Source organism: Diadema antillarum, unplaced genomic scaffold (assembly GCF_040938485.1).
Source record: "Diadema antillarum isolate AM-2024a unplaced genomic scaffold, OU_Dant_1.0 seq00000063_RagTag, whole genome shotgun sequence".
Classification (NCBI taxonomy): Eukaryota; Metazoa; Echinodermata; class Echinoidea; order Diadematoida; family Diadematidae; genus Diadema; species Diadema antillarum.
In genome coordinates, this window is record NW_027271166.1 from 385,067 (window position 1) to 407,287 (window position 22,221).

The 22,221-nt window shown below is 38.6% G+C and overlaps 2 protein-coding genes across 2 annotated transcripts; one reads left to right on the forward strand and one right to left on the reverse strand.

The window, feature by feature from the left end:
- The first annotated feature begins 108 nt into the window (after nt 1-108).
- Nucleotides 109-11,439, forward strand: LOC139725876 (bystin-like). Its single transcript, XM_071636953.1, has 10 exons — nt 109-284; nt 1,354-1,439; nt 2,046-2,178; nt 2,804-2,936; nt 4,044-4,183; nt 5,489-5,586; nt 8,036-8,114; nt 9,307-9,372; nt 10,404-10,612; nt 11,226-11,439. The coding sequence occupies exons 1-10, from the start codon at nt 138-140 to the stop codon at nt 11,437-11,439; spliced, it is 1,305 nt and encodes a 434-aa protein (XP_071493054.1). The 5' UTR covers nt 109-137.
- Nucleotides 11,440-17,393: 5,954 nt separating this feature from the next.
- Nucleotides 17,394-20,337, reverse strand: LOC139725845 (carbohydrate sulfotransferase 11-like). The gene is made up of 2 exons (XM_071636924.1): nt 20,223-20,337; nt 17,394-18,420 (listed from the first exon to the last, which is right to left on the reverse strand). The coding sequence occupies exons 1-2, from the start codon at nt 20,335-20,337 to the stop codon at nt 17,498-17,500; spliced, it is 1,038 nt and encodes a 345-aa protein (XP_071493025.1). The 3' UTR covers nt 17,394-17,497.
- Between the last annotated feature and the right edge of the window lie 1,884 nt (nt 20,338-22,221).

Here is a 22,221-nt window from a genome sequence, read left to right on the forward strand (position 1 = left end):
GGCGCTGTTACTATTTTTGTTACAGGATGATTTTTATGTGTGTTTTTCACACATTCACAAAAATTGTACTGACGACTCGTACGGTACTTATCACACACGTGTGTTGATTTTACACAAGGAGAAATAAAACCGAAAACATGGGAAAGGCAAAGAAAAATAGGAATAGACGCGGAGGAGACCCTGTTACATCAAGTGGACCATTGGCAGACCAGATTGAATATGATGACAGTGTACGGGTATCACAGAGAAAGAAAGAGAGAAGGAAAACCGAACAAGACGACGCGGTAAGTTGTGCACTGTACTATTACAGTCCCACCTCTTATATTCTGTGTGACAATGAACACACTCGACGTCTACTTCACCATTCATCAGGAATCATTGCTTGGGACTGTACAGTACTGGTTTAGGTGGGGATTCATGTTTTGAACATTCCTAAGTGAGATAGTGAAAAGCCTCTTATGAAATACGAAAGAGCATGTAATTTTAAGAAGGATTCAACGTTTATTTGATGAAAATTGGTTTTCAAATGGCTGAGATATCCAAAAAAGTGCTAATAATATAAAAAGGCGACATGCCACAAGTTCCAACTTTATTACTTAGGATCTCTTTGTTTTACCTTGTTTTTTGATATCGCAGCCATTTCAAAACCGATTTTCATCGAATAAACCTTTGATACCCCTTAAAACTGTATGCTCTTTGACATCTCATAGAGTGGTTTCTGAATATCTAGCAAAACGTTAAAAGCTAAATCCTCACCTTGACCAGAACTGTATATTTACACACACTTTAATAATATTGCATGCATGCTGTCATGATGTATGTCCATGCAGGGAGGTGGTCCACCTCCCTGGTCCATGCATCCATGCCTAACTATAAATGCCATGCTGTACTTGTAATGCTTGCTAACCTCTTTCTTGATCTTCCAGCGACAGATATGAAATGCTTCACATGGTCATCCATTATTGATTTATCAATGTTTATTTGAGTTAGTTGAAAATGTACTTAATTTAAATTTATGCTTATTGATTATAATATTATTATTGATTATGATATTTAATTAGATTACTATGGCTATGCTGCTTGTTGAGATTGATTCACAGAGTGTAGCATGGGCCATTATGGATATTTTCTGTACGAGGTACCTGTAGGCATGTTTCCGGCTTGATTAAAATGTGTTTTTTGTTCAACTGTTTGTTTGTGAAGTTTGTCAAATATCCCCAATAATTCAGTTGGTTTTGCTTCTTTCATTTTGACATGCTCATCATAAATCACTCGTAACAACATTGTTAGCTCTGCTGAGCCATCTCAGGTTATCTCACAGAGTACCATATTTATCTTTCTTATGCCATGCAGTTTGTGGATGAGAAACTATCGAGGAAAATTCTGGAGCAAGCTAGGATACAGCAAGATGAACTGGAATTAGAGCATGGAGTGTCAAGGTAATCATCAGTGTTCCCTTATTTAAAATGTTTCCTCTTCTCTCCTTTTTTATGTACACAATAAGAATAAAGTTTTCATGTTGCTTTCATGTGGATACAGTGGACTCCCGTTCCAAGAAATTCCTTGGGACTGACAGTTTTCTTTGATGGTTATATCAAAATTTTTATTACAACTGAACAAATACACAATATAAGAACATAGAGCTGATAATGTTGCGGCCTGAATTTTAACTTCGTTGTAACTGGAATTTCATTATAACTGTGGTTGTTATAACAGGAATGTACTCTAGATTTTATACTATCAAAGGCAAAAGTGAAGGATGAGCTAGTCTTCTATGAAGAATTGCTCCCCTTAGATTGTAGCTTTAACTTATTTTTCTTTATCGTTGATGTTCCATGTAATTTGTATCAAACAATTGTCAGTATTTTGTATTCATCAAGTTTATCAATTCTTTTTCAAAAATCATATGGTTTGTACAAAAGAAAGATTCATTTGTTTGTATATTAGGCTTGTCATGGAATTGCAGAAATAAATAAATATCAAATAAAAAAATAAAAGATCAATACTAATCTTTAACCTGTTGTTTCTATACTTCTACTTTAAAGACTTGGCGCGACAAAGAAGCCTGCCCCAAGTCTTGGTCCAGCCTGCGATGAGGGGTCAGATGATGATGAGGAAGAGGAAGAGGAAGATGACCAGGAACTGGCTCATAGTCAGGGACAATTTTTTGACGAGATTGTGAGTTGGTGCATATCTCTTCTTTCCTTGTTATTTCCCTCCCACACACACTAAAACAGTTCCACAGCCACTGATGTACTGTAAGTAATATATATCATTTAGCAGCATAAATTATAGTTGTTTGCTCTGAGCAGCTTACTGCTGGCAGAAAGTTTACATTGCTGCAATTCTAGGCTTGGCCAGGAGCATTTATTTCTGTTCAAACAGTTTTTGTGATTGCCACTGTTGCCAGTGTGATACCAGGGTAGCTCATAATGTTGAACCAAACATTCACGGCTACAAAGTTACATGTTTGGCCTTCCTTGAACAGAAATACTCCTATGTTTTTATTCCTTCTCTCTCTCCCAGCATGCAATTATCTCTCTCTCTCTCTCTCTCTCTCTCTATATATATATATATATATATATGTATATCTGTCTGAGTCTGTCTGTCTATCTATCTATCTATCTATCTGTCTATCTTTATCTCTCTCTCTCTTTCTCAATTTCTTTCTCTGTATGTATATCCATATAGGGTCTATGCATCTATATCTACATTGTATCTTTCTGTATATTTATATCCAAGTATGTATATATCTATCTATCATTCCATATAGATATCTATCTTTCTCTTTTCTTTAATACAGGAGGTGGATGAGAAGGATGAGGAGGCCTTGCGGCAGTTTATGACGCAGGACGCCCCCACGAGGCGGACGTTGGCCGACATCATCATGGAGAAACTCACAGAAAAGAAAACAGAAATAGCTTCACAGATGTCAGGTGTGTGCCTAGCCATCATGGCCGACATTAATCTTCCTTCCGCCAAGGTGTTTTTATTGCAGCTGATCGACAAATTGTCCTACATCGACGTAAATAAGCACTGAATTGATCAGTGTTTTGTGTAGTAGCCATGATTAACAAAGAAATCATGGGCTTATGTACTTGAACAGGATTCGAACCTATGACCTCCTGATTTCCGGATAGGCCTCATCTCCACTAGACCACCAAGCTTCCATCCAACAGCAAGTGTTGGTTCTATATAATCCTTACCAGCATGTGGCAGGTACTTGCGTAATTATTTAAATGCATGAAATTCTTCCGACGAGGTGTTTTTTTTTTTTCTATTGCAACTGATTGACAAGGATTGACAAGGAACTCTTGGGAAATTTTTAGAGTTCCCATTAATTGCCCTTCCCACAGCTTTCAGCATCTTTGCCAAGTCATGAATATTGTCTACAGTGAGGTGGAAAACAATCAAATTGATGGAATTTGCACTGCATCTTTTTCATTCCTTCCATCCACTCTCCCCCTGAGAGAGAAAAGGAAATCAACAAAATACCTGCAAGTATCCCGATAAATCATCCACTTGAGTATATAAAATACACTAATGACCTTTGCACCTGCTAATTCTTGCAAGAAAAAGTCTAATTTTAGTCATGGATGTCTCGTTTGATCAAAGTTGTGAGAGTTATTTAGTGCACGGCAGGTGGCTGGAGTGGTGAAACTCCCTTATCTGTTTTGCTCTAGATTTTTTTTTTTTTCCAACTGCATTGAAAATAGGAGTATTCATTTACTTTCTTTTTTATTTATGCACTACACTTTATACAGTGGTGGATCCAGGGGGAGTGCATGGAGTGCATGCCCCCTTTATTTTTTGTTAAAACAAAAGAAAAAAAAAACTGGGGGAGGGGTGCGTGCGCCCCCCTTTAATTTTGTAAAAGCGCCCCCTCTTAACGGAATTCTAGATCCACCCATGCATATTATATGTCATTGGGCCAGCTCGACTTTGTATCTTACCTCAAGTGGCAGGACATGTCATCTTCTCTTTCTATTGATGTTTTTGTTTTGTTTTGTTTCGTTTTGTTCTTTCTATTTTCCCAAGTGTAGAATCTGGTGTCCCAACGCCACAGCATGACGATAGAGTGATCCAGGTGTACAAGGGGGTCGGTCAAATCCTGTCCAGGTACCGAAGTGGAAAACTACCCAAGGCATTCAAGATTCTTCCGGCCTTGAAGACATGGGAACAGGTTTGTTGAAATGTAACTTTGGTCTGCCTCCGCTACATTTCAATTTTTTTCTTATGCCACAGCCATGAAGTGTCGCAGAAGGCATTGTGTCTTCAGGTTGTCCGTTCATCTGTCCATCCATCCTTCTGTCCATCTGTCTTTTTGTCCGTAATCAAGTTTGTAACAGGAAACAATTTGCTCATATTAAGGGTTATGAATATAATCAGCCCCTTCTATTCCAGTGGCGGATCCAGAGGGGGCGCACCGGGCGCGCGCCCCCTCTTTATTTTTTGCGAAAACAAAACAAATAAAGAGAAAAAAATGGGAGGGGGCACGTGCGCCCCCCCTTTAATTTTGTAAAGGCGCCTCCCCTTTACGGAATTCCTGGATCCGCCCCTGTACTCATACTTTACATCACTGATTTCTCAAACTTGTCTGACCCGCTTTCTTTTATCTGTTTTGCAGATGACTCTTACATATATTTTTCACATAGTGGTCCTAAAATCCTATTAAAGATTATGAATGATGAATTGGAATTTGTTCAAGATTGGAAATATGCAAATAAGTTATCTCTGAACATAAAAAAACTCAATTTATGGTGTTTAATAACATTAATCAGAAAAATCCCCTGCCTTGTCATATAGAAATTGATGTCAATTTGCAGCCAGCTGATTCAGTTTTTTAGGTCTGTATAATGATGATTACCTCTCATGGAAATCGCACAATAATCATTTGTGTAAATTGCTAGCAAGTAACAAACAAATAATCTCCCCAGTGTATTTTCAACCATGTTAAAAACACCCCCAACAAAACGATGAAATTCATGTTTACCCTGCCCCACAAAGCTGTCTCATGCATTTGCCATCGATAAGAGTGGTTTTTGCTGAAAAACAATGAAGTATCATGGTTCTAAAGTCTAGAATGATATCCCTAGTAATGTTATCATTAGTCATTCTCTTTCCACTTTCGAAAGCATATCAAAATCTCTAGTTATTACCGTGAACTTTGATTTTTTATTACAATGTTCCATTGAAATAATGTTTTGCTACTGTTGTGTTTGCTGTAGTTATTCCCATTGTATTATTCACATCTAATATTCTTTGGTGAAAAAGAAAGCGAAGGTGCATTATGCTTTGTTGAAAAGTTAAAATAAATTTGAATGCGATATATAATATGTGTGTTATCTTTGTAGTGCTTTGGTCATGACATCGTTTGAGCATTGACGTGACCTGTCCCCCCCCCAAAAAAAAAAAGAAAAAAAGAAAAAAAAAAGAAAAAAAGAATCTTACCTCATTCTAGTGGTGTCTTGCCTCTTTTGATCTCTAGCTGCTCTATGTGACAGAACCTGATAAATGGAGTGCTGCTGCCATGTACCAAGCAACCAGACTCTTCGCCAGCAATCTCAATGCCAAGATGGCACAAAGGTGATGATCATTTGGCCGAATATACCGTTTGTCAAAACACAAAACAAAAAATTAAAACAGGACCCTTTGCAACAATAACTTTGAAAATAGTTAATCAATCTGAATACAATTTCATGGTATGAAACTGTAACTTATTACCTACATCTTACAGAAAGCCCCATCCGATTTACATCAGTGGTCAATGAGAAATGAGGATCTTTGTAGAGCATGTCAGGAATCCCTTCCCTCCAAGTTCTGTCCATTGTCTTCACACATTGATATGCAGTTCCAAGAGCATCCAAGTGATTAACTTGGAAGAAGCAGATGAATGACTTGCTTCACAAAGATCTACATTTCTCTATGACCTCTTAACCAAATTTAATCATGGGTTTTCTGCAAAATATAGGTAAGATGTTATATTTTTAGACCCTGAAATTCCATTTAGACAGTTTAATCACGTGAAAAGTTAACAATGCATAAATCCGATTGTAAATTTTTTTTGGACATATTGTAGTGCTTTGTTTCTGTTTATTACTATTCCAAATTATTATCTTACATTACATTATGAAACTTTGCTTTGCTGTCATAAGGTGAAAGGATTTAGAATCATATTGGACAAAAAGTATATATACAGTCAACCTTGCTGAAGTAGACCCCGCATAAGTGGAAGAATCGCCGAAGTCAAAGGTCTTTTCAAGACTTCTTCTCTATAATATTTTATTGATTTTAATCCTTCATAAATCAGATTTTCTCTAAGTCGAAGCAATTTCTTCAGTCCAAATAGATTAGACTTGGTCAAGGTTGATTGTATATGTATTAGAGTACATATACCACATTATAAAACTTCATTTATTGTTTTTTGCTTAATTGTTGGTGCAGGGTCATATTCATATATACTCATAGCCATATCATGTGAGTTATTATTGAATGGTCACATGTGAAATCATGTATTAAAACTGTTCTATTCTGTCATAGATGTATAGACGGATAGAGGGCCACATATGTGGAAGAAAATGAGATGTTGGAAATGTTAACGTGGTATGTAGTTTGGCAGCCTCGCATGGAAGTGGATTTGTTTGAAGGATATGTATACTTTGTATACTGTATACGCTATATATTTCGTGGGGGTTTTATTTTCGCGAATTTCGCGAGTCGGGAGCTATTCGCGAAATTAACAACACGCGAAAATATTACCTTCCAAAATGAATCCCTTGCCTTGATGATACGAACATTTCAGTACTAGTATACCATGTCACGGCTTACCGAACAAACCATACTGGCTAAGCTTGTTCACGCAAGTCCACGTCTACTTTGGACGAATACTGTAGAGAGCCAATCCATTATCGCAAGGGGACCACTCGTCAGAAATCTAGGGGACCACTCATCAGAAATCTAGTGCGATGGACTTAACCACTTCAAAAATGTTGAATTCTAACTTACTAGTTCACAGAGTTTGGCAAGTCTTTTTCATGCGGTGTATAACTAGTATCATTCTTATTTGCTAGTAAGTTGAAAATTCACACTTTCTTTGCCACTTCATATTTTCTCTAGTCCCCCAATCGCGAATTTAACCACTCGCGAAAATGTGTGACAGCGGCAATTCGCGAATATTTATGTATGCGAAAATTATAGCGTATACAATATGTGACCGTGCATTACAAAACCAACAAAAAGTCGCACACACTGATTTTGTGTGAGGACTAAAAATAGGCGAACCAAATGGGTCAATGCATCCAATCTTGAGTTTTTCATATTTTCTGAAAGAGCAAGTCTTCTACATTATACGCAAGTTTGGGATCATAAAACGAACAGGAAAGTCTGTTTCTAGCAGTTTTTCTGGAACACTTTTTGGTAGAATAATGTGATTAGGTGAGTCTTATAGAGTCCCCTTTTCATTTCTTGAAAATCCTGTCAGTACTCTTCATTCTCAACTCTAGTAACTTGGGAAAGGATGATGCTACTGCTTTGAAAGTTGGCATTAATCATCAACAGAATGTGTTAATAAAGCATGCTCAATTTCAGCTTAATTTGATAATGTAAATTCCTTTATTGTTGCTCCAGAGGTTTACATCCTGTTTTTCACACTTTCCAGAGTGCATGCTTTCTGTCCCAAATTAGGAAAGGTTAGGAGAGTCCATTTGATTTGAGTTACACATCATTTTGAACCTTAAAGTCTGCTCTTTCAGAAGCTGCTCTTAACTACATATCCATGTCTAGCGACTTTTTGTTGGTTTTGTGAAGCAGGGTCACATACGTCCAAATGAAGTGAATACACAGTCCAAGAGTATGAAGAATGCATAAAGTTATAACTGGTACCAAGGAGGATGAAACTTTTCCTGAACTGGTAGCGGTTGTATGCCGTGGCATATTCCTGGCTACCTGATGAATAACCATATTATTGGATGTTTCACATTATGATTCGTCTTTGTTATCCCTAGGAAATATTTATTTTCACCATTGATTTCCACAGATTCTACAACCTCATCCTGTTACCAAGGATACAGGATGACATTGCAGAATTCAAGAGATTAAACTTTCACTTATATATGGTGAGATACTGGAAAACTCCTGCATGTTTTTGTTTTTTTCTATGATTTATACGAATGAATGAGTATCTAGGGTTCTATAGACAGCAGTATTAGCTTGATGGTGAAAATGTGTTCCTCGTATTGTTGTCTTTGATGCAAAAAGTTGAGGAAAAGATTCAGGTCTCAGGTCCTCATGACTTGCTCAGTTTTTAAGATATATTGGCTGCAGTTGATGAATATTGAACAATAAGACAATGAAGCTAAAATATATAACCAGGTTTGACATAAGTTTTGCATTTACTGCTTGTTTGCTTACCAAATCAATGCTGATTAGTCGATCCGGAGAGGTTTCATCCAGGAACTCCCTTTTGTAACCAGGTTAATTTACGTGCAGAATGTATGAATACTGGAAAAGTGGATATTTTTTCATGCGCAATTTTTCGCGCTCTGACGGGTGCGACAAATTTTGTGTGCTTTTAAATTCCGCAGAATAAGTTCATTTGTTGCTGGAACATATGGCATGCATGAATATTTGCATGCTTTTATTTTTCAGCTAGCTTCTGGTTGCGCAGTATGTGAGGAAATTTCCACAAAGCTAAAATCTACACTTTTACAGTTTATCAATGTGGGGCTGTTTCATCCAAAACTTCCACCTTTCTCATTTTTATCTAATGAAAACTATTCAATAGAAATTAGACAGTAAGTAGTTTCCCAAAAAATTGTCTTCAGAGCATAAGTGACACAAATAGATTTTAGCAATTGAAATAGTTACCAAAAGTAAAAACTTCACAACACCTATCTCTCTCCTCTCCCCCCTCTCTCTCTCTCTAAAAAGAAAATAAAAATTCCCGAAACAAACCAAAACAGAACATAAGTATCATTACAGAATACATAGGGCCAAGTAGCACAATTTATCACAAAGATAGTATTTTACACATATGTAAAGTCCGAAAGGATGTACTGTAAAAGGGGAAATGTTCACGGTGTTGAATTTTCACGCATTTCGTGCAACCAGAAACTTGCGCAAAAATAAAAGCATGCAAATATTTTTGCTTGCCATTATGTTCCAGTAGTTTATGTCTTGATTCAGCGGAATCAAAAACAGGCAAGACTCATGTAAACGGGCCAAGCATGAAAAATTCATCGCATGAAAATATTTACATTTAAAGTAAACCATGAGATTTGTGTCTTCATTGAACATTCTCTTTTCCAGGCGCTAAAGAAGGCACTCTTCAAGCCAGCAGCATTCTTCAAGGGAATCCTCATCCCCCTTTGTGAGGTGAGAGTTTTTTATCCTCTGCCAAGATGGTTGGGGTTGGTTAAAAAAAGGAAAGAAAAAAAGGAATGCAGTCTTGAGAAATTGAGAGTCCAAATGTAATGTAGGTAGAATTTTCATAGAGGAGTGTAAATAAGGTATTTTTATGTGATTAAGATACCACTTTTAACCATCTCTCCACCACCTAAAAGTAAGTTAACTATTTCTATGCCCGGGACGTTGGACAGCAGTGGCGAATCCAGGGAGGACCGCAATCAGCGCACCCCCTTTTTTTTTGTTGAAACAAAAGAAATAAAAAGAAAAAATGGGGGGAGGGATGTGAGCGCCCCCCTTTAATTTTGTAAACGCGCCCCCTCTTTACGGAATTCCTGGATCCGCCCCTGGACAGTGTGTACAATATTACAGAATTATTTGTGCCTGTTGGTACTCATAACACACATAGGTTTATAATACTACTGAGCAGTATGCCTTCACTTCATAATGCTGCACAGATTTGTATGATTGGGACTGTGAGGTTGTGTTGAATGCCAGTCACTGAGCATGTGGATAGCCTTGTGCTGCAACAAAATTTGTTTACAAAAGAACAACTCCACGACCCTTACCAGGACTTGCACATGGCGCATCGCAAACTTCCGACAGCTAGGCATCGTGCCATGGGAGATCCAAGTATTAAAGGGGTCATCCCACAAGACTGACACCCACGAGTCTTACAGCCCATGAGTTTTATGTTGAAAACAGGTCCATGAGTCATACAGCTCACGATTCATACGGTCCATGAGTTCGACACTAAACAAATAAAGCCCATGAGTTTGACACAAGGTAAAAACAGCCCACGAGGTCGACAGATACAACACAGGACTTAACATGTTGGTCTCGTGGGCATTGTTAGCTTAGTGTCAAACTCATGGGCTGTATGACTCGTGAGCCGTATAACTCATGGGCTGTATGACTTCTGAGCTTTATGACTCGTGGGTGTCGGTCTTGTGACATGTACCCGTATTAAACAGTTGTTGTTTTTGTTCATGCTACTCCAGTCTGGCACGTGCACGCTTCGCGAGGCCGTGATCGTTGGAAGCGTCCTCGCCAAGACAACGATACCCGTCCTACATTCGGCGGCAGCCATGCTCAAGGTTGCCGAGATGGACTATAGTGGAGTGAACAGCATCTTCTTGCGCATCCTCATCGACAAGAAATATGCCCTTCCCTTCAGGGTCATCGATGCACTTGTGTACCACTTCCTCAGGTCAGTGCACAGGATTGTGGGAAGGTTGGGTTATTGAACCTCCCTGCACTCTTGTTGTAACAAAGTTTCATTGCTACAAATCAAAAACTCAGGGCCCAAGATTATTATCTTTAAATTTATTCATTTTATTGCATTGGTTCGCTTATAGCAAACTTTTGAAACAGTGAAAGAAAACTTGCAGCTCCCAAGAACTTTGTTATAAAAGGATTCGCCTCTTTTGCCCTCAACACATACAGCTCTAATCCCTGCCATAATGGATTTCAATCTTGTGATGTCATTTCATCAAAATATTTCTTTTTGGTGAGATTTTCCTCAACTGCATGTGTGGAATTTGAACATTTTTTTTTTTTTTTTGGTGTGTGTGTGTGTCAGTGATATTTTGAGCTTGGGCAAGTAAGATGAATTTCATGTGGTTTTGATTCAATGGATCAAAGATATAGAATAAAATTACACCACATATGACAAGTAAGAAATCTGTGTGCTTTAGTTCTTGGCACTAGTTTCATGTCACTCAAAAGGTGCTGAAATTATCACTGTCACAGTAATGATGAGAATATTCTACCCTAGAGAGATATAATAGGCAATTTCTGATGTGCATACAATCATGATCCAGGTTCGTCCAGGACAAACGGAATCTCCCCGTCCTCTGGCACCAAGCTCTCCTAGCCTTCGCCCAGCGATACAAGGAGGACATCTCGTCAGAGCAGAAGGAGGCCCTCATGGAGCTGCTCAGAGCGCACGTCCACCCGACGATCACGCCGGAAGTCCGACGCGAGCTCGTCAACTCGAAGTCGCGCGACTGCGAGGAGCCGATGGGTACCGATTAGACAAAGTGTCCTATCGATCTACTGCTAGACTTTGGTGATGTTGAATTCTCCTTAATGTCAGAGGAACTGTCAGCATCACTTTTGAAGACATATCCAGATTTTCGTGCCTTATCACTTCGTTCAAAAGTGATAGAGGGCTGCAGGATGTACATGCTCATGCCAGAGGAGGCTCTTTCCATCGTTCGAAATCTGCAGGCCTAGTTGCAATGTTCTCCTCGCAAGGCTCAACACCATCAATCATCAGAGTGCCGCTAATGATTGACAATTTTTATGAACACCTCATCTGCATCCCGGAATTGACCGAGGGAAACACTTTTTACTCAAGGTTGCAAGGAAATTTTACTGTATCTGATATTGTTCTTCAACCAAAACAATTGTATGATTTTTTAGGTGTCTTTTTCTTGTACTTGGAGTTAGTATCCACATATACAGTGTATTTGTGCTTTCCCCATTTTTTGAACAACTATTTATACAGTCAACCTTGCTTAAGGCGAACTTGCATAGGTCAAATAATCGCCTAAGTTGAAGGTCTTTTCAAGTCCTCTCCTCATTATATGCTATTGGTTTTAATCTCTCATAAGTCAAATTTTCTCTGACTCGAAGCTATATCTTCAGTCCAAAGAGATTCAGTTTAGGCAAGGTTGACTGTATTTTTGCCTTCAAAATATCTTTTTCCCTGTGAACTACCACGATTTTGGTCAGCAGAATTTTACAGGCAATCTTGTTACAATATGCTTATTTCAGAGGGCTGTTTAGAGCTGCCAAGTCTCCTCGAGTACACAGGACGCTTCATGAATGATTGATAATTTCTTCATATCCTCACTAAAAAATGTAAAACCACCATTATTCTGCTAAAAAAAAACTACAACTAGCTTCTGGGAAATGTTGCACTTCAGAGTTGGTAGAAGTATTGTCATGTTATGATGCTTGATATGACAGTTATACAGTGCACTCCCGTTACAACGAACACGGTTATAACGAAATTTCGTTATAACGAAGTACATCTTCTGGTCCCAAAATTATCACAATCAAAGTCTATGGTACAAAGTTCGCTTATAACGAACACGGTTATAGCGAAATTTCTGTTATAACGAAGTCTTTTCCGAGCGCCACAGACAAAGAAAAACAAAAGAAATGTGTTCCGTTATAACGAAATGTGAATTGCTTTCGAAAATACGTAGCGGAACAAGCATTTATAGCGTCTCTGCATGTGTGAACGCGTCACACGACTGTGTGTCCGCTCCTTGTGTCACGCACAGTTTCTGAGGGGACCTTGCGTTTATTTATATTGTAATACAGTTATCCCATCACATTTCACATAGCTTTCCAGTGTGTGATGAGTATTTAGCAAACATGATATATGTAAACGTGGTTTCCTTGTTTTCGTTATATATTGTATTTGTTCGGTTATAACGAAATTTCGTTATAACGAAAGAAAACTGCCGGTCCCGAGCATTTCGTTATAACAGGAGTGCACTGTACTATCTTTACCGTCATCATCAAAGTGGAATGTATCACATCTGTGAAATCTTAGAGCAGCACAAAATTGATGATACTTTATTATTTTTTTGTGAATAATGTAATCTGTCCACATAATATACTAGCCAAAGCAGTGTGTTTACAGTCAGAGAAATAAAGAACACACAGAAAATTTCCACATTAACAGTCTCATTTTCTTTTTCTTCTTCTGCTTCCTTTTTCTTCTTTTTTTTTTTCATTGATTGATCAGTTTATCACTCTTGAATATGTATGAAAACGTAATTATCAGTGACTGTTAAGTAATGTATATTGGTACACTGTAATATAAAACTTATACTTCAACAAATGAATAGATCCCACTTTCATCTTTGTAAATTATGCACTCTGTCCAGCAGAATTGACATACACTTTGCTTTGTATTTGTACATGCTTGTTTGCTTGTGTGTGTGTGTGTGTGTGTGTGTGTGTGTTTATGCCCTTTAGTTGTGTATCTTGAAGAGAGCATTTAGCGATTTTGGGCCTTCATACAAAAAAAATAAAGAAAATTGCTGACTATGCTTGAACTTTCACACTCTTTTTCTTTAGAGTATTATATGGACACTCTTGTCTAATAAAATTAAAATGCAATTTCATGTCATATTTTGAAACACCTGATGGCATTAAAAAATAACAACAGCAATGGATTCTTGAGTTTTGAAATAAATTAAAGTTACAGGAAATGTTGAAGGATTACATGTTGTGACAGTTATATAGGTGAAAATGACACATGCAAATTAGAGGTTGGATTATGTCATCACCTTCACAAGTCCACCAATGAACAACACAGTTTTGTTTTGTTTTTGCTATAAAATCAGAAGGAAAAAAAAAAAACATTATCGTTAGCATCTAGTAGTAGAATATATTATGTTAGTGGTGGTGACTTAAGTAGGAAAAGGGGCCTAACTGTTACATCGTAAACCACTACTAAACATGACTATTTTTTTCCTCTTATGATGTCACAATGCACAAGAATACTGAACAATAAGAGATATGTGAGGCTATGACATCATCATCTGGGTCCCGTTTCATAAAAGATGATAGGATGGCAACTCCTGCTGGAATGGCAACTTCCAGTAGCAATAGCCAATCAGGAAGCTGGATTCTTGTCATTACCATGACAATTGCCATTCCAGCAAGAGTTGCTATCATATCAACGTTTTATGAAATGGGGCCCTGATCTTCTTTGCATTATTCATATTTAACTGGTAGCTCTGAAAACTATCATGTATCATTCTGTTATGTGAATGCATAATTATGTTTAAAGGACAAGTTCACCTTCATAAACATAAGGATTGAGAGAATGTAGCAATATTAGTAGAACACATCATTGAAAGTTTGAGGAAAATCAGACAATCCGTTCAAAAGTTATGAATTTTTGAAGTTTTTGTGCAGTACCCGCTGGATGAGAAGACTACTGCAGTGTATGAATAACTTAGATGTCACATGCGTACAACAATATAAGGAAAATATAAAGGGAATTTCACAAAATTCCATCTTTTGAAAAAAGTACACATTCCCCTGACTCTTTACCGACAAATGTTATGGGTAATATTATTCCCCCTGCCTTTAGAAAGAGGCAAGTCAAGTGCTCTTTTATTATGCGAAAAAAGTGAAAATATGTTGAATTTCTTTTACATTTTCTTTATATTGTTGTACGCATATGACTCACAAGCTGTAGTAGTCTCCTCATCCAGCGGTTCCAACACAAAAATTAAAAAAATTCATAACTTTTGCATGGATTGTCCAATTTTCCTCAAACTTTCACTGATGTGTTCTACTAATATTGTTGCATTTTCTCAATCCTTATGTTTATGAAGGTGAACTTGTCCTTTAACAAGATTAGATAAATTTCATGTACAATGTAAAAGATCTGTGTGTGTATATGTACATATATATACCTGTATATATATATATATATATATATATATATATATATATATATATATATATATATATATATATATTTATTTATTTATTTATTTATTTATATTTATATATTCATTTATTTATTGCTATGGGCAAATTGAAGCGGAAGTACTGTGGGTCATATTAAGTTATATGTATGTAGTTGATAAATTGACTATTCCTTAGTAAGCCACAAACTATATACTTGTGTCAACGATGATCAAATTACATGACAGTAACAACTGCAGAGATAACGCATCAGAAGCGGTTTTCCACGATTCGGTGTCTCTCTTTTACTGTTTTCTTTAATATCATTGCCATCCTGACAGTAACTGCAATTTCCTGAGCAGCAGCCACAGCATTGTAATCATTGTGACAATTATTCCAAATCTGAAATAAAGACATGAATATATTCAAAGAGTACATCATAATTGAATCTGACTGTTGGCAGATTTTTTTTTAATCACAATTTTCCGTTCCATTTTATCAATTTTACCTTCGTTTCATAGTTCCAGTCAAAATTGTTTCTATGATTCGTTCATCTCATCATATGCTAATGTTATATGACTTGGATAAATATGAATATAAATATAGAATGTATTACATACAGAAGCCCTTTCACTGCTCTCTCCAACTTTCCTCCTTGCTCGCCTTGTCATTTCCAATTCTGAAAAAAAAAAAAATCCAGTGGCAAATTACATCAAAATAGATTTGTCATACGTTTATATTGCTCTATGGTTGATTGGCAGCGACAGGGCAGTACGTTCGTTCAGCCAACTTTGTATCCTTGGATTCTGTTAGCTTAATCATTTTCAGCTTACTTATACTTCAATATTCACCACATCCCTTCTGTTACTAAGAAATTGATGCCTTGATACGATGGGACCTCATTAACCATTTGCGTGACACATCGATTTCCTTTGCTTAGATGTGTGTGCGACATTTTGTACACATTTGATTCCTCGGCACAGAGAGGATTAATCCAACAACTTCAGACCCCTGAATTTGCCCGTTATATCAAGGACATAAATAAACGAATATAAAAAGAATGGGACCTACAGAATTACCTTGTTTTATAATAATGGCAATGGAGTTTCTCGCTACTTTCGGATTCGCTATTACGATGTTTCACTTGGATAGTGCACTCTCGACACAACGAGCACGCAAATTACAAATTTAGGTCCCTAAATTGTCATTTATGTTTTATCTTGATATACTTTACTGCTCGCGAGGACTTAGTTGTTATTACGGCAGTGCACTGTATCAGATTTTCACCTTTTATCAATGAACAAAAAGTTGACAATATTGGATAATATACATGAAAACATGTCATGCTGCTCACTGCCTGCGGGAACCTCGTATTATATTTTGTGCTCAGTCTGCAGCATAATCACACAAAGCGGTTTCACGTTCATGACTTCCTAGTCTTAGAGACCCTATTGATTATTTTGCCTTTTTTAATGACTATAAACCAGTTCGTAAAAAGCTTACGTGCACATTGGTACAAATAACCTTTATATTTTCTCGTTTGGTTAAGCACTTCACTCGTTTTAAAAGTGTCATACAATGCGTTATAAATCTTGTTCCACGTTTTATGTATGGTACTCATGTTCAAGCAAAGAATGAACTTGCGTAGACCAGGGCCCGTTTCATAAAACTTGTCATCAGTGACAAGTGATCATAGATGTGACAAGCTACTGAAGTCCTTGCATCTGATTGGCTGAGAGCAAATTTGTCATAGAAATGTGGCAGTTGTCACTGATGACAAGTTTTGTGAAACGGGCCCCACGTGACCAGAATGGTCCGTCAACTTGGGAAAGCATCAATTTCTTTGTTTTGCATTGCATGCTAACTGCTGTTAATCTTGCTAAAACACCCGGTCTGCTGTCAGGTAGATGTGCTGGCAAGCACCGTTTGTAGGGATAACACGAGTAGTCATTGCATCACAGATGCTTAGCTCAGTGAATGACTACTGGTACAAAACTGGTACAAAAACTGGTACAAAAACCGTGATGACTACTGGTACAAAATGACGACCTTTTTCTGCTCATGCGCAAAGTGGAACTACAAACTTGCTTAATGCTGACGTAGGAAAGAATGACGATAGCGGTAGTCTCGGGCTTCAGCCATTGTTGTTTGATTGGTGATGGGCAAAAGGTCTGCCGCTCGAAGCAAAATTTTTTAATATAAATGCACTGTATATTGCTTCTATTCCCAAATGACAAGGACAATTCCCGGAACATTGCGAATTCATAGGAATGTCTTTTTGTTTAGTTGTTATCTTCAGAAGTTCTTTCCTCTTTAAATACAGAGGAGTACATATAGATGCTGATAATTTTACTGATACATGTATTTGTATGCCTGCTAACTACAGTGTACTAGTATACTGATAATTATTATTTCCAAGGAAATATCGAACTGTTAACGACGAAAATAATATTGCATTATAACAACAAACTGAAAATATAATGACTTTTTTGTTTCTTTCATCCACTGTTCTATAATAGCCTGAAAACTTGTGACATGTGTGAGCTGCGCTGTCAACTGTAAGGATCTTACACAAAGCGATGTAAATGGACAGTCTGGAAACAACAAGATATAGAGAGAGCGGGCTTCTAGGAAGCTACAATTCGGCTCAAATATATGGAGGTTTCTTGTAGCCAAAAAAGTAAAAATCTTTTCTATAAATGCTCCATAACTTGAGCAAGTCTTTTCTAGGGAGCCTTCTGAAATAGGACTCGTACATAGAGGAGCTATTGGTCGGTCTGCTTGTTTCAGACCCCGGGTAGCTCACCCGGTCCTCTACTCCCCATTTTCGGAGCAGGTACTTCGATTCCGTAGACACGTGTTCGAGTTTGCCAATGAAATTGTAGTCGACCTCGCATGGAGATGCGATGCTCACCATTTCCCGCCAGTGATCGCTGAAGTGTATACTTCTGCGCGCTTCGAAGGGGGCACGCTTGACCGTGTGTGTTAAATACTTCACGAATTCCTCCCACGTGACGTTTTCACCTGTTGTCCGCGCCTCGTTCGTCGCGCGAGGTCTCCACTCCTTGATGATTTCCCGCGCAAACGGGTGGAAGAACCGATTGTGGCGGTAATATTCGAGGTCCTCGAATTTGTTCCTGAAGACGGACACAAGGCGCTCGAATGGGTGGCGCACGAACACGAACTTCTGATAGGTACGCAGAATTTTCTCCTGCTCATCAGGAGGGTATGACGAGAGAAATTTAAAATGGGATTTGATATGGACTTCGTCTGACGTCAGCCCATCGACTGCATCGACCTGTTCGTCGAGAACCATCAATATTCTCTTCCAGTTGCTACAGCCGACTTTAGGTATGAAGCAATAGACCAATCTGTACTTTTCGATGACGAAGATGTGTTTGGCGGTGTACTCCGGAACCTCGGTCGGGTACCCGATGCGCCGGCATTCCTTGTCCAAAGTGGCCTGGCGCTTGGACTGAGTATGCCTGATCTCGTCATCGGGGTCTGGAACTATGCGAGGAGCACGGATAGCCTGCTTGGCGGGGTTCAGGTACAAATCCCTAATCTCGCCTTTGTGATTATAAAAAAAGAGAGAAGAAGAACAACAAAGAGAGGAAGAGAAAAACAATGATGTCAGCTGTGCGTACAACTTCAAGCATACAGACGTGTCACGGACATCTAGCTATCAATGGAGCGCGATATACTAGTAATCCTACTAATGTCTCTGAGAGAGGCTAACTGTAAATAGTGAGATTGAAAACGCTTCAGGCCGTATAAGATCCCCTCATGCACTATCAACGCAGTAGTTCATAAGTCTTAGAATTTTCTTCCATTTTTTGTTCTTTCTTTATTCATTTTCTTCTCCAAAACTGTGTGTGTGTGGGGGGGGGGGGGGGTGGGGGGTGCCCGATTCCGCGGTCCCATGAGTAGAAGTAATAATAAGTACAATACACTGTAGTAGTAAAGTAGTTGTTGTTGAAGTAGTAGTAATAGTATAGGCCGTATATTATGGTAGAAGTATAGTAGTAGTGAAATAAGACGAGTGAGAACTATTCATTATTATAAAGGTGGTGGTATCAATGTGGCAACACATGTGATAATGTTGATAATTGTGTTTGCCACTGTCATTATGTTGATTTTTCTGACCATCTAATCTTTTATGAACCAGCATCCATTCAACTAACCATTTTTTTTTTTTCATGTTAACCTCGCATTCGTATGTCTTCACATTAATTCAAGGATACCGCCACTTTGAGCATTGTTGCATTGTTGGAATAAATGAGAAACGTATAGTTGTGTTCATATTCATCACAAGGAATATTGAACACAACTGATTAGTATGTCCCCTCCTTGAGTACGGTAATGCAGTCCTGTCTCCCCGCTACACTTCAGACATCAAGACAGTGGAGAGAGTGCAGAAGAGAGCAACCAGGATGATCCCCTCTCTCAAACACCTGCCTTATACAGAAAGGCTTAAACTCCTCAACCTACCATCCCTTGCATACCGAAGGGGAGAGGAGATGTGATAGAGGTGTACAAGATCATACATGAGTATGACAGGATAAACCCTGATGACTTCTTTGTACTGGCAGACACAACTACACAGGGCCACAGGTACAAACTCTCTAAGCTGAGATGCAGAACAAATGTAAGGAGGGATACGTTCACACATCGACTAATAGAGGACTGGAATTCCCTGCCGGAAGAAATAGTGGAAGCTCCATCTATCGATGCTTTTAAGTCTAGGCTTGATCGGCACTGGGAAGACCAACGATTCCTATCCCCCTATTCCCAATAGTCAATTCTGATGTGGGATGAGCAGTAATTACTGACAGCCTGTCTGCCTTGCCTTCTTTTGAACTGACGATACGGTGTAGATGAGGATAGACCTGGAAGCTCGACTGCTGCTACACAGCAATCTTCCAGTATCTTCGGTAAAGGTAAAGGTAAAGGTTAAAGGGATGGCACAGTTTCGGGTGAGATGGGGCTTCACGTTTCCAACGATTCTGATGATGAATTTTTTTTTTAGATTTTGAGAGACCTCTTGTGAAATATGAAAGAGCATATAATTCTAAGAGGAATTCAAAGTTTACTTGGTGAAAATCGGTTTTAAAATGGCTGAGATACCCAAAACAAAGCGATCTTATTAGGATCGCGTTGTTTTTTTTCTTGTTTTCTGGATATTTTGACTTCTCTACCAGTCCATATTGATTGAGTTTACTCGATCCTCATTAAAATCCGGGCTAACTTTAGCATAATAGTGTGCATCAATTTTGCACTCTGAAGATGTGTGATAACATTTAGAGTGGATCCCTTACGAAGAATTGTTGGAAGTAAAAATACATGTACATTAAACTTGGAAATTGACTTACGTGATTTGTGTTTTGCCGACATCACGAGGAAACCCACTTCACAAGCTACGATCAAGGCAGCCGCCATGGCAGTCGCGGCGGCTACTACACGGAGATAGTTTGTCGTGAACACCATCGTGTCCGATGTCCTTTGGGTCCGGCACCGCTGCGCTGGCGTGTTTGAACGGGTCAACGGCCAGTCATACGTCTTCTTCGCGAGCTGGATGAAGCAAGCTCATCGTCCCAAGATGACCGCGTGTCGTGTCTATGATGCAGACTTTTTAGTACCCACAAATGCAGCTCTCAAAACATTTCCCACCTCTATAGTCACAATACTCCATTCCTGGTACTGCACACATACATACCTAGGTATTTTTTGTGTGTGTGTGTGTTCAGCTTTTCTTGCATTAGATAAGCGAGCAAAGCTAAGCCGGTTCACGTTCGTCGTAAAAGAAGCTTACTAGTGTGAAAGGAGAACAGTTTGGACATTTTCATTTACGTCATTGTCCACTCCGGTGCTGTAGACTTTGAACGGAATGAAATGATGTGCACGTCAATCATCAACTTGCTTGTCCGACAAAACCGTAACAATGTTCCATGTAATGCACGCGAACTTCCGTGAAGTCGGGACGAGTCATGTTGGAAAGTGACGCCGCCGTCTTTGCATGAGAATCGCCTGTACAGACAAGATTGGGAGACGGTGAATGGATGAATAGTCCAAAGATAACGACGTGTCAAGCATGTCCAGCAATGTCCAGCGCGCATACCACTACCACGGGCTGGACGTGCTTATTGATGCTTGACCACACATGAGACCATAACACAAAAGCCTCTTGTGTTGGACCAAGCTGAAGGCTCTACAGAATTTGCATCAAGAACTTCACGATTTGAATTTGCTGTATCTATATAATTAGGGTGATTTAGTCTCGAGGATGGAATTGGATGGTTTACGATCATAAACTCGTGTTCATGAAACAAATGCCCATTTCTCACTCTCTCCAGAATCACTTCAAGGGAAACGCCCCTCTGTCTTTTATTCCCAGACACACCTATTACACTTCCGAAGCCCTGAATACGAGTTGAAAAATAGGAAGGTTTCTCGTGTTTCCTGTTTACATGTAAGCTTACGTAAAAACGTCGTCGCTCTCAACACTCCCCCCCCCCCCCCCCCCCCCCCCCCCCCTCCCCGTTCATTTGTCTAGGGAGCAGTGGGTAGAGTTTTTCCCCTTTCGCTGCGGAAAGAGAAGATTCGAATTGTATGAGATGACTCAATCATCGTGAAGAGAATATTCCCGTGTGAAGGTTAAACGCTTTTCTAAGCTCAGGTTGACTTGAGTAAGTAGAGTAAAATCCAAGGAGCGCATACGATATGGTGAGCTTAAATGCAAAAGGGAAAAAAGATGCATCCTTTTTGTCAGCATAGGATATTTGAGATTGAAGCTGGCTAGTGACAAACAAGGAAAATAGATGAAATATATGTAATAGTTTTAACAATATCTTCAAAAATATATCTTGTTATGCATAACGAGTGCAGTATCATTGTATACACAGATATCGACACACGCACGCACACACACACACACACACACACACAAAAATATTTATGTGATTGGTGATTACCTTAAAACAAACTTTAGAAATGGAGTTTGTCTGTTTGTTTGTGTATTTTTTTTTTTTGCATTCAAACTCTTCACGATATAGGAACGTTTTACAATAGTTTAACATTCGAAGCGTTTCGTAACCACTCGTGCAAATCAGATGAGGTGATATAGCTTTGGCGTATAAGCATATCTTCCACTTATTTAAGTTATACCCACAAATTAATCTTCGCATACATACATACAAGCACACAGACAAAACACACACACACACAAACACACACACACACACACACACACAAACACACACACACAAGGAGAGAGAGAGAGAGAGAGAGAGAGAGAGCTACCAAATGAGTTTCGGTAAAACTGCTGGGAAGATATTTTGTTTTACGTTAAACACATTTTACGTTTATTTTTCA

Excerpts from the sequence above, each read along its gene's own strand:
- LOC139725876 (XM_071636953.1), top strand. The coding sequence starts at position 138 with ATGGGAAAGGCAAAGAAAAATAGGAATAGACGCGGAGGAGACCCTGTT. Across the intron at positions 5,587-8,035 it reads AATGCCAAGATGGCACAAAG|ATTCTACAACCTCATCCTGT; the intron begins GTGATGATCATT and ends TGATTTCCACAG. Across the intron at positions 10,613-11,225 it reads CTTGTGTACCACTTCCTCAG|GTTCGTCCAGGACAAACGGA; the intron begins GTCAGTGCACAG and ends ATCATGATCCAG.
- LOC139725845 (XM_071636924.1), bottom strand. The coding sequence starts at position 20,337 with ATGGTGTTCACGACAAACTATCTCCGTGTAGTAGCCGCCGCGACTGCC. Across the intron at positions 18,421-20,222 it reads GTCGGCAAAACACAAATCAC|GCGAGATTAGGGATTTGTAC; the intron begins GTAAGTCAATTT and ends ATAATCACAAAG.